This window comes from Eriocheir sinensis, chromosome 14 (assembly GCF_024679095.1).
Source record: "Eriocheir sinensis breed Jianghai 21 chromosome 14, ASM2467909v1, whole genome shotgun sequence".
Classification (NCBI taxonomy): Eukaryota; Metazoa; Arthropoda; class Malacostraca; order Decapoda; family Varunidae; genus Eriocheir; species Eriocheir sinensis.
Genome location: NC_066522.1, coordinates 2,912,089 through 2,924,763, shown reverse-complemented (window position 1 = coordinate 2,924,763; position 12,675 = coordinate 2,912,089). Strand labels below are relative to the sequence as shown.

Here is a 12,675-nt window from a genome sequence, read left to right as displayed (position 1 = left end):
CCACCATTCAGCAGTTTGTCTTAAAAAAAATCAAAATCTTAATTCTCACATAAATGCCTTAATTGTTTAGAAGTAAAAAGCATAGAAAAAGTAAATATGGCCTTAGAAATGTTGTAAACAGTCATTGTCTCGTGTTATGATGGAAAAAGGAAGAATACTGGAAAAGAGTAAAAGTTTTTATGAAGACACAGCTGAAGGCAGCTGCCTTTTGATTGGCTGACATTTCTGAAGACAATTGTGCTTCATGGGTGAGCCTGATGACATCATCTACGGCACTCACCCAATCAGTGACCACTCTGTCATAGCAATCCCTGGGCAACTGCACTAAGCCTTGCCACTGGTTATGGCTATAATGTTGGTTGCTTGGGTAATGAGCATAGCTGGGCGTTATCGCGATAAGTTATCGCGATACTTTATCGCTGATAACAAAATCGGATTATCGACCATCCGCTACTTATTTAAATATATATCGGTATCTTCGTTACTTTTGTAACCAAACTAGCGATAATCGCTACTTTTTTCTGCCTCACAGAAAAAAAAATTGTCTCCCTACTGCGCATGCGTGGCCCGGTGTTGTATGAAAAAACTTCGGGGTATGAAATATCTTCAGTGATGAGATTTCATATTTAGATCATGAAAATTAAAACACTAGGTTATTTTTTTTTTGTGCTACTCAAAAATCAATATATCATAGAGAAAAATCATTTAACTTTGCCCCAAAAATGATTATTCACTGCCTCAAATTTGATATTCCATATTCGTTTGTGACCATGCCATGATACTGAAGGCACCTGGTGTTGTGTTATTTGGTGTCCCATCGTCAAAAGCTGGCGCTTTTGTTTACAAACACTGGTCTCTCGTGAACTGCGCATGCTCAGACTATTAATTGTAGACCTGTACAGTCTCACAATGCTTTTTTAACACATTAAGGGTTGCTAGAAAGCTGAATCAAACATACAGTACCACCATCCTCGCTGTTTCTAGAACGACGTACACTCTGTACATATAAATACAACTCGTACAGTGTCGTTCTAGAAACAGCGAGGATGGTGGTATTGTTACTATATGTCTGATTCAGCCTTCCAGCAACTCTTAATTACGGTTTAAAAGCTTTATGAGACTGTACAGGTCTACGCTTGCTGGTCTGAGCATGCACCGTTCACGAGAGACCAGAGTTTGTAAACAATTTTTGACGGTGGGGACGCCAAGTAACACAACACCGGTTCAGGCTTTTCTAGTACTATCGTCCATATGTACAGTCGGCTATAGAGAGTAGTGTCACACTGTCCAGTAAGTTTCGTTCAGAGAGCGACATCTGGCAACCCCTCCACGCAACATGAAAATTATTACATCCTATCGAAATCGTACTGTTGTGGTGATCGGTGGTCACAGGTGCACTCTACATAATTTTAAGATAGATATTTATCAAAAGTGCCCGTCGCTAACGCTTAATAAATATTTTTTCTTTAGGTTCTGTCGCTACATTTTGACACGAGCTTTTAGTTTCATTCAAATTTAGTCAAGAGCAATTCTAAGTTGTTTATCAAACTATGATACATTTAAAAATATACTGCACCTATTACGGGAGATTATTAAGCCTTTTAACTTAAAAAATAAATCCCTGACAGCCGAGATCTTGCTCTTTATTAAAAAAATTATACGTAATAATAGGCTATAAACGTTCACATGATGGCGTCGTCGACCGCGGGCTTTTCCGCGCTCGCACTCAACACACACACACACACACACACACACACACACACAGACACGTATTTATACTTAGATATTACGTAATCTTCACGGAGAAATGATTTTAGATTTTTGATGATCTGAATTGTCTTTGAGGCTTTATAGTGACGGGAATTAAGACTGCGAGTTAAACAGACCCTCAAGCCTATTTGTTGTTTGATGGTAAGGAGCATTAGTCACTGCCTGCCTCTGTGAAGGACAGCATTGCACACGGTATTTTCAAAGTTTAATAAGAAAAAGTGTTTCAGACTGTTCGTGATATTTTACCTCGTCATCATCGTCATGTAGAAGACATTCATTATCGCATTTCTAAATTGAATTCATGTAATCTGGTATATTTCTAACTACATTATGTTATTATATAATATAATATTATACAATATTATAATTTCACGGTCACACACACACTGTACACACTGATACGCGTCATTAACATCACCAGTGAATGCGCCACCGTGGTATATTTGCCAGATACCGCCACCAGGCTAAACATTCTGAAAACTGTGACACTACTCTAGCGTCGACTGTACGTGTCAACGTGTGGTTTTAAGATTTTGAGTTTCCTAAAATACAGATAATGAAAATTTGAATTCATCAATGTTGTTCTATCTGAAATATCAATATAGTATCGCTTTCGCCTATCAGACTTATCGCTAGCTAGTATCGGAATTGTGGATTTATATTGGGTATCGGTTATCGGTTATCGCCTATATTTGTGTCTTCAGTTAACGAATATCGGTTATCGCCGTTAAGGTTTTTCATTATCAGTTATCGGTTATCGGGAATAAGGTTTTCTGTTATCGTGCCCAGCTATGGTAATGAGTTGTTAATAGTGCTGACCGTTAGCACCCTCCACTTTGGATCTGAGCCTAGGCGCACTCAGCTGATCAGATGGACAATCGTATACAGTCATCATAAATCATAAGCATCAGCAATCATAAATTGAAAAAAGGGTAGTAATATAGGTCAATTGAATATCGAAATATCATAAAACAATACCTACAGGACTTTTCCTTAAATGGTACTATATGAACAAAGTATTTCAGAATTTGTACCACTATAGAAAGTGAGGGAGAAAGGAAAAAAAAGTGGTATAATTATGAAAGTGTGAAATGGCAAAAGAGAAAAGGGAGAAAGTATGGGAGAAAATGAGGGGAAACATGACATAAAGAAACAAAAAAGAATATAAACTGATAAGAAATAATGATGTGAGGATAAGAGAGGAAAAAAAGAAACATGAAAAGGATAGTCGGTAAGTGCAAGACAGACCCTAAACTGTTCTACAGATATGTAAACTAATAAATGAAGAATAATGAAAGTGAAACTTATTTAAAAGTGAATAATATATTGTATGAAAAGCCCCCAAAAATGAGTGAGATACTGAATGAAAATTTCCTAAACGTGTTTACATACAAATCAAATTTTAGAAATCCACAAAGATGAGTAAGTGAATAGAGAAAATATACAGGAGGTGATGAGGACTGGAGGAGAGTAAGGGAACAGGCCCAGATGGGATTTCAAGACACATCCTAGAAGTGTAGCCAATAGCTGATTGAACCAATATATGACATAACTGTGTTCACTAAAAAAACAGGAAAGCCACGTAAGAGTGGAAAAAGCAGATAAATTTCAATTTATACGAAAGTGGAATCAAAGAAGAACCACTGAATTACAGACTAGGATCTTTGACAATTATCGTATGTAAAATATGTGAAAGAGTAATCAAGAAACAAAGTATGGAATATTTTGAAAGAGGTAGGCACAATCAACCCATCTGTCCCTTTCCTGTATTTTATCTGTTACTCTTGAGTAAAAGCTCAGTAAGTTTGTCACACATGAGTGCCCTTTTCTAAATCCATACTGTTTACTTGTGATTAAATTATGCTCCTCTAGAAATTGCATCCATTGTTTCTTTATCACTTTCTCACATATTTTACATACTACACTGGTCAATGATACAGGTCTGTAGTTCAGGGGTTCTTCCTTCCTTCCATTTTTGTATATGGGGACCACTTCGGCCCTCTGCCACTCCTTAGGCAATGTACCAGTTGTTATTGAGCATTTAATGATGTCATATATCGGTCTAACCAGCTCATTTCTGCATTCTTTTAATATATATCCTGAGACTCCATCCGGTCCCACAGCTTTCCTCTCTCTCTGTGTGTGTGTGTGTGTTTACCTAGTTGTTTACCTAGTTGTGAAATACAGGAAAAGAGCCGTACTAGGTTCATGCTGTCCCGTCTCCATAACGCTTATTATCCAGTTTGGCTTTAAATTCATGAATCGTTTTTGCACACACAGTCTCCTCATCAAGTCCGTTCCATGCTGTTATGCTTCTGTATGGAAAACTGTATTTCTTGATGTCTCTCCTACAGTCGCTCTTCTTCAATTTCTTACCATTGCCTCTTGTCACATTTCTGTCACGTAGCACTAGGTCTTCCCTGTCCAATTTCTCCAATCCCTCTTGTATCCTGTACAATGCTATTAGGTCCCCTCTCTCTCATCTCTCTCCAGTATTGTTAGTCCCAATTTCTCCAGTCTTTCTTCATGAGTATGTTCTCTCAGAGTTTCCGGTAATTTATTCACTGCTCTTTGTATTCTTTCCAACTTTCTAATTTCTTTCTTCAATCTACTATCCATATCAGACCCTATGACATACCGATTTTCGTAAATATCTTTCAAACGAAGACTCGGATCAGCATGGTGCTTTGGCACAGATTGTTTCACACACTTCGCTAATTTTTGACACTAATGTGAACTGCCAGATGCGGTTAATTATGGTGTTTACTCATGACTGTGATGGCAAAACCTGTGTGAGCCACTTACACATTTGAACAGGTGAGGCGTGACGTATTTGTGATGTGTATCCACCACCTACCCCCACCCCTTGCTTCCCCTACGCCCACCCCTCCCTTTCCCTCCCTCCTGCCCTCCTCCTTCTCCCCCACACTCTTTCTCCCCCATACCTCTCTCTCTCTCTCTCTCTCTCTCTCTCTCTCTCAGTGTACATGAAATGTGAAGTTATGCACACATATGACTTGTCTATAATGGCGGATATCTCAAAAATATATGCTAAGTATGGTAGAGTGTTTTATGCACACAACTGTTTTATCTGTAACTACGAAATATAACTTTGTCTCATTACTTACCTATTCAGACTTGTCTTTAATTTGTTCTCGATACTCTCTTGGTTAAACATATGGAAGAGTCGTAATGCAATGACTCACTTGCACCCACGCGGACATCATAGTATATTGGCAATAGCTGACAGTGACAGCGATGACATACTCCTTCCTCCACAGGACGTGGATATCAGCCGTCTATCGGCAGCATGCCCAGTACTTACCATGTTACCTTCTTTACTTACCAAATACGGTGTAACGGTGAAACAAGCAATAACATCAATTACAATTGCTTGCATAAACTATCCAACCTTTATCAGCATATAATTTCTACTTATCTGCCATTAATTCAAGTCACACGTGTGCATGGGTTCATATATCGTGTACAGTGCAAGTGGAAGAGAGAGAGAGAGAGAGAGAGAGAGAGAGAGAGAGAGAGTGTGTGTGGGGGGGGGGGGAGAAGGAGGAGGGCAGGAGGGAGGGAAAGGGAGGGGTGGGCATAGGGGAAGCCAGGGGTGGAGGTAGGTGGTGGATACACGTCACAAATACGTCACGCCTCACCTGTTCGAATGTGTAAGTGGTTCACGCAGGTTTTGCCATCACAGTCTTGAGTAAACGCCATAATTAACCGCATCTGGCAGTGCACAATAGTGTCAAAAATTAGCGGAAAGTGTGAAACAATCCATGTCAAAGCACCATACTGATCCGAGTCTTCGTTTGAAAGATATTTGAGAAAAACGGTATGTCATAGGGTCTGATATGGATAGTAAGTGACCACACTAATGCTGCATATTTCAGTCTTGGACGTATCATCGACGTTATTAGTTTCTTCACCATTTCTTCATCTAAATATGTAAATGATGCTTTTATGTTTCTAAGAAGATTGTATCTTTCCCCAGTTATCCGGTCTATATGTTTTCCAAAGGATAACTTGTCTGTTATGATCACTCCCAGATCTTTTTCTTCAGTTTTTTTTGTGATTCTTTCATTACTCAAGAGACTAGTTCCCCGATATTCATCTACTGCTCTTACCAAACTCCATCACGCTACACTTCTCTGTATTGAATGTCATTTCCCATTTGCGGGACCATTCGCTTATTCTATCGAGACCTTGGCTCAGGGCTACACAGTCTTCTTCATTAGCCACCCTCCTCATTATTTTAGCATCATCAGCAAACATATTCATATAGCTTGTCACCCCTTCTGTCATGTCATTAATATAAATTACAAACATAATCAGAGCCAACACCGATCATTGGGGGACTCCACTTGTCACTTCCATCCAGCTTGATTTATTATTCCTGATTACTGTTCTCATTTCTCTCTTCGTCAAAAAGTCCATAATCCAATCCAATGTTGAACCACCCAGACCTCCAACATGATTAAGTTTCCATATTAATCGCTTGTGTGGTACTTTATCAAACGCCTTCTTTAAGTCCAGATACACACAATCTGCCCAACCGTCTCTTTCCTGTATTATATCAATTACAGGTAACTCTCGATTTACACGAGTTTGGTTTACGTGTTTTTTAAATAACGCGGGGTCCAAAACCCAAATAAATGTTAAATTTACACGTTTTTTCACTTATACGCGATATTTTATGGAGTGGTCACCATATGCCTCAAGCAACTGGACTCAAACGGCGCTGCGGCCACACAGCTGAGCTCAGTTCTTCCTGTGCACCACTTGAACAATAATACAGTACCCACGCTGCCACGCTACTCAACAATATGGGCGGGCAGGTACCGGTACCAGTACCGGTACTAACGGTACCAGTACCGGTACTAACGGTACCAGCTATACGGTACGGTACCGGTACCAATACTAGCCAGCCGCTCATGGTGTCCCTCATTTCTTCCTCACATGAGTGAGGCTGAGATTGAGTGCCTGAGTGGATATCTCGGTGATAGATATTCTCTCTCTCTCTCTCTCTCTCTCTCTCTCTCTCTCTCTCTCTCTCTCTCTCTCTCTCTCTCTCTCCACTGAATTAGTGAATAAGCATATTATTCCCACCATCACTCATAGGTTATGACAGACAATTAGCCAAGACACAATTCACACGGTTCTGGTGACACGCGGCATGCAGCTGTTTGTTGTATGGGTGTGGTTGTGTGATTTGTAAACAATGCAAATGGCAGCCAGGCTGGTATTGCGCGAAATAACTCCTCGAACAAGACTCATGATGTACAGTTTCTGATATCATATTTACCCCATTATTCTCACTAATATTAATAATTAATAATGAACAAATGGATATTTTTTCCAATATGATTTTTTATGTAGCTTGTACTGCTCCTTAGTCTTACAATCGTAAGCCACCTGTGACATCAAGATCAAGATCATACAAATGGCGCCCGACGGAAAAACGGGATAACAGCAAGGCATGGGCGATCCTCCATCGATTTCATTTTTGTATAGAAGTTATTAGATCGCCCTGTATTCTATGGTAACATATTATAAGACTGCTATGGACTATGAAGGATTATAAACAATAATAAAGGTAAGTTTGCCGTTGTTAATGGATAAGACGAGAAACAGACCCTTAAAAACACCCCAGAGAAGAAAAGAAAAAAATATTTTGTACATTCGACGTATAACGCGCAGGGCTAAACTTTCAGGCATTTTTTGTGAAAAAAGTGCACGCTATACGCCAGAAAATACGGTATTTATTTTTTAACAGAAACCTACCTCTTGTTTGATTTACATTGTTTTTGATTTACGCGACCTTTTCAAGGACGCAATACTCGCGTAAATCGAGAGTTACCTGTACTCTTGAATAGAAGCTGATCAGATTAGTTACACAAGACCGTCCTCCTCTGAATCCGAATTGGCTATTTGTTAATATTTAATGAAGAGATTTTCTATTCTCTTTTTCTATTACTCTCTTGGTTCCACACGTCCTCTGCGTGTATCGAAACACACAAGAAATTAATCACAACAAGGAGAGGGTATTCCCCGGCTACCTGGGATTGAACCCGCAACGCGTGACGGGAGAGCCACTCCTTACTGAGTCAGCCAAAGAGGTACCCCATTCGCTGATTGGGTTATGGGAGGCTCGCTCATCAGGCCGTCGCCGCACTACTAATATACTGTTTTCTTCTAAATACTCCACCCATCTGTTTTTTATAATTTTCTCACACATCTTTGCTACTACACTTGTTAATGACACTCGCCAATAGTTCAATGGGTCTTCCTTACTTCCTCCTTTATGTATTGGGATGATGTTAGGCTTCTTCCAGTCTCTTGGTACCTTCCCTTGTGCTAGTGAGACATTAATCAAGTTGCTCAACTTTTCAGCTATTTGCTGGTTACACTCTTTTAGCATCCAATTTGATATACCATCCGGTCCTGCTGATTTCCTCGCATCCAATTCTTCCAATAATTTTCTAACTGTGTGTGTAACTCACCTCTTGGTCTGCTGCGGGTCTCTCTCGAGACAGCCAGCCGTTCCCCTACGGAAGAGCACAGAGCTCATAGTATCGATCTTTGGGTAGGACTGAGACCACTCACACACAACACACCACGACAACGAGGTCACAACTCCTTGCCTGACGTCGCGTACCTACTCACTGCTAGGTGAACAGGGGCTACACGTGAAAGAAGATAAACCCAACTTATCTTCACCCAGCCGGGGAATTGAACCCCGGTCCTTCTGGTTGTGAGCCAGACGCTCTACCACTGAGCTACCGGGCTGTGTGTGTGTGTGTGTGTGTATTTACCGAGTTGTGAAATACAGGAAAAGAGCCGTACTAGGCTCGTGCTGTCCCGTCTCCATAACGCTTATTATCCAGTTTGGCTTTAAATTCATGAATCATTTTTGCACACACAGTCTCCTCGTCAAGTCCATTCCATGTTGTTATGCTTCTGTATGGAAAACTGTATTTCTTGATGTCTCTCCTACAGTCGCTCTTCTTCAATTTCCTACCATTGCCTCTTGTCACATTTCTGTCACGTACCACTAGGTCTTCCCTGTCCAATTTCTCCAATCCCTCTTGTATCCTGTACAATGCTATTAGGTCCCCTCTCTCTCTTCTTCTCTCCAGTGTTGTTAGCCCCAATTTCTCCAGTCTTTCTTCGTAAGTATGTTCTCTCAGAGTTTCCGGTGATTTAGTCCCTGCTCTTTGTATTCTTTCCAACTTTCTAATTTCTTTCTTCAATCTAGGTGACCACACTAATGCTGCATATTACAGTCTTGGACATATCATCGATGTTATTAGTTTCTTCACCATTTCTTCATCTAAATATGTAAATGCTGCTTTTATGTTTCTAAGAGGATTGTATGTTTCCCCAGTTATCCGGTCTATATGTTTTCCAAAGGATAACTTGTCTGTTATGATCACTCCCAGATCTTTTTCTTCAGTTTTTTTTTGTGATTCTTTCATTACTCAGAGAGTAGTTCCCCGATATTCGTCTACTGCTCTTACCAAACTCCATCACGCTACACTTCTCTGTATTGAATGTCATTTTCCATTTGCGGGACCATTCGCTTATTCTATCGAGACCTTGGCTCAGGGCTACACAGTCTTCTTCATTAGCCACTCTCCTCATTATTTTAGCATCATCAGCAAACATATTCATATAGCTTGTCACCCCTTCTGTCATGTCATTAATATAAATTACAAACATAATCAGAGCCAACACCAATCATTGGGGGACTCCACTTGTCACTTCCATCCAGCTTGATTTATTATTCCTAATTACTGTTCTCATTTCTCTCTTCGTCAAAAAGTCCATAATCCAATCCAATATTGAACCACCCAGACCTCCAACATGATTAAGTTTCCATATTAATCGCTTGTGTGGTACTTTATCAAACACCTTCTTTAAGTCCAGATACACACAATCTGCCCAACCGTCCTTTTCCTGCATTATATCAATTACTCTTGAATAGAAGCTGTGTGTGTGCGTGTGTGTGTGTGTGTGTGTGTGTGTGTATCCACAAGGGAGAACACCTGTTTATTCCCTCTCTCCATTCCTCCCTTCCTCTCTCCCTCCCTAAGCACACCACTACTTCTGAAATGCTAATCCCAGGTTTAAACATGAATTTTGTCTTCAACCCTACCCGCACTGCGTGGATGAAGCCATGCCCTACCTTAGCAGATAATATAAATATGTAAGGAGTTGCAGAAAGACATCGACGAAATATTAATTTAACAAAATGTTGGATATGGAATTTAATGCAGACAAATGTCATGCTCTAGAATGGGGAAAAGTGAAATGAAACCTACATTTACCTATAAAATAGGAAATGACTTATTAGTAGGAGAAAAAGAGGAGAAAGTCCTACGAGTGGTGATTCAGGATGAATTGTCTAAACACACTGTTCTACAATGTATCACCAGATTCTGATATCCTGTTCTTGCTTCAATCTTTTCCAGTCTATGGACAAGTAGCTTTAGGCTTACCGATGTTGCTTCAGTCTTTTCCAGTCTATGGACAAGTAGCTTTAGACTTACCAATGCGCAGGTCCAGTTCACTGCGCACATCTACTGCATTACTAAGCTTCTCGTCTGGCTGGCCCAATGTCTGCATTGCTCGCTGTATTGACTGGAAAGTGATTTCTGAGAATTTGGCTCTGAAAAAGAATCAATAGTGGCAGTAAATAACGATATTTCATTGTTCCCAGTTTGGCAGCATGGAGGACCAAAATGATGGAACTCAATACATATCTCTAAACCAATACAGGACAATTACCAACACAATTGAACCATCTTTAAGAGACCTTTCAGCATGTGCCAATAGGCACACCTAACATCACCAAAATGTGGGGTACAAACTTGGCGCAGGGACTGTTTTTGGGGGCCACTGAAGGTAACAGGCTAAAGAGTGGCCTATCCGGATATTTTGTTTTTATTTATTAATGATCCACGAGATATCCTAAAGTTAAATCAAAGTATGTGCTTATCTTTGTATTCATTCATACACACACTGGTAATACAGGTGACTCGATTTACGCGAGTTTGGTTTACATGTTTTTGAAATAACGCGGGGTCCAAAATCCAAATAAATGTTTAATTTACACGTTTTTTCCACTTATACACGATATTTTATGGAGTGGCCACCATATGTCTCACGCAACTGGACTCACACGGCGCTGCGGCCGCACAGCTGAGCTCAGTTCTTCCCATGCGCCACTTGAACAAGACAGTACCCACACTGCCATGCTACTCAACAACAGGGGTGGGCAGGTACCGGTACCAGCTATACGGTACAGTACCGGTACCAGACTGCTCAGTACCGGTACCAATATTAGCCAGCTGCTCATGGTGTCCTTCATTTCTTCCTCACACGAGTGAGGCTGAGACTGAGTGCCTGAGTGGATATCTCAGTGATGTGAATATTCTCTCTCTCTCTCTCTCTCTCTCTCTCTCTCTCTCTCTCTCTCTCTCTCTCTCTCTCTCTCCACTGAATGAAGTGAATATTTATTTTTCAACAGAAACCTACCTCTTGTTTGATTTACATTGTTTTTGATTTGCGCGACCTCTTTAAGGACGCAATACTCGCGTAAATCGAGTTCTCTGTATTTCTGTAGGGTCTGATTCACTTATTAGAGTGAAATTCTATTGTGACAAACAGTTACAAATTCGTGTCACTGATAAAAATTAAACTAGAAATTTAAGTTTTGCCACCATGAAATATACACAAATAGATAAATATGAAAGCTCACAAAGTCACAATATGTGACATCACCTGCTTTGTGCAGTAAATATGTGCTATTTATGGTATCTGACACCCGCAAAATGGTGTGGGAGCAGCCTTGGTCCTTGGAGCTGTAGGGTGGTATTGCTAGACGCGAAGGCTAGCGTCCTTTCCTGTCGCTCGACCATGTAGGTAAGCAAAGTTACTTCATCCCTCAACGGTATTGAGAGACCAGCCCGCCAGCAGCCTCCACTGCATCTAGGTGTTGGTACGCCTGATCAGGATCAGCTGGCCAGGGACCGGCCCGGATTTTCCACAGTTTTCGTCTACACACCACCCCTACACTACCCCCACCTCACTCTGACCCTACCTCTGAATATTCCAGGAAACACACTGCTTACACCAGTCAAGAAAAGGCCTAATACATATAGTTGAGGACACGTCAATGTCCACGGCAGTACAATATCTGAAAATAATAGGTCGATGTAACAAGGACGGTCAACGCCGTGCACCACCAGCTAAAGGAACCAAGATCATCGCAGGAGTTGAAACAAGTGTTTTAACGGCATCACATTGAAGTAAGTAAAGGAGATTCACTTTGTCTACGTTGTATAGCTAAATACAGTTACTGTGAATTACGAATTGCTCTTGCAGCACATGTTTTAAGATAAAATGCTTCCATCTCATGTGCTCCTCCATAAATGATGATTTAAATGATAAATTGCTCGCCTATTGAAACAAATATTACATCAATCATGTGTTCTCTGGATGCAAACTAATTCTGATCAGTTAGAAATAGCCTACAGCTCATTTTGTCAATTTAAGAGCAGAAATTTTTCATTGTTATTGAATTTAACCTTTAATTATGGCAAAGGGAAAGATATATAGATACATAGAATATCACTATGTATATATTAGTTGTAGCTTTTACACATGCTAATAATTTAACAATCACAGACAAAATAGTAACCTATTACTGCTTCATTGATTAAGAGACATTTTCAAACTTAACCCTACCTCATCCTATTGAATAGTAAACCTATCTCTAACACAAACACTAAAATAATAAATTCATTAAGATTAGTAATACAGTACTGTTTTTCAATCTATCTTTTTCAATGCCTACCCTGCAAGCTTGGGAATGGGGTAACAGCTTAACCCGGA

General features: G+C 40.2%; 1 protein-coding gene and 1 non-coding gene across 2 annotated transcripts in view; both read right to left on the bottom strand.

Annotated features, from left to right (window-relative positions):
- Positions 1-12,675, bottom strand: part of LOC126998305 (DNA topoisomerase 3-alpha-like) — a 154,855-nt gene that overhangs the window by 101,983 nt on the left and 40,197 nt on the right. The window contains exon 5 of the mRNA XM_050859791.1: positions 10,329-10,447. Within this exon, the coding sequence (XP_050715748.1) occupies positions 10,329-10,447 (119 nt within the window). The remainder of the gene's footprint in view (positions 1-10,328; positions 10,448-12,675) is intronic.
- On the bottom strand, positions 8,493-8,565 carry Trnav-cac (transfer RNA valine (anticodon CAC)). The gene has a single exon. It is a non-coding gene; the product is annotated as a tRNA-Val (tRNA).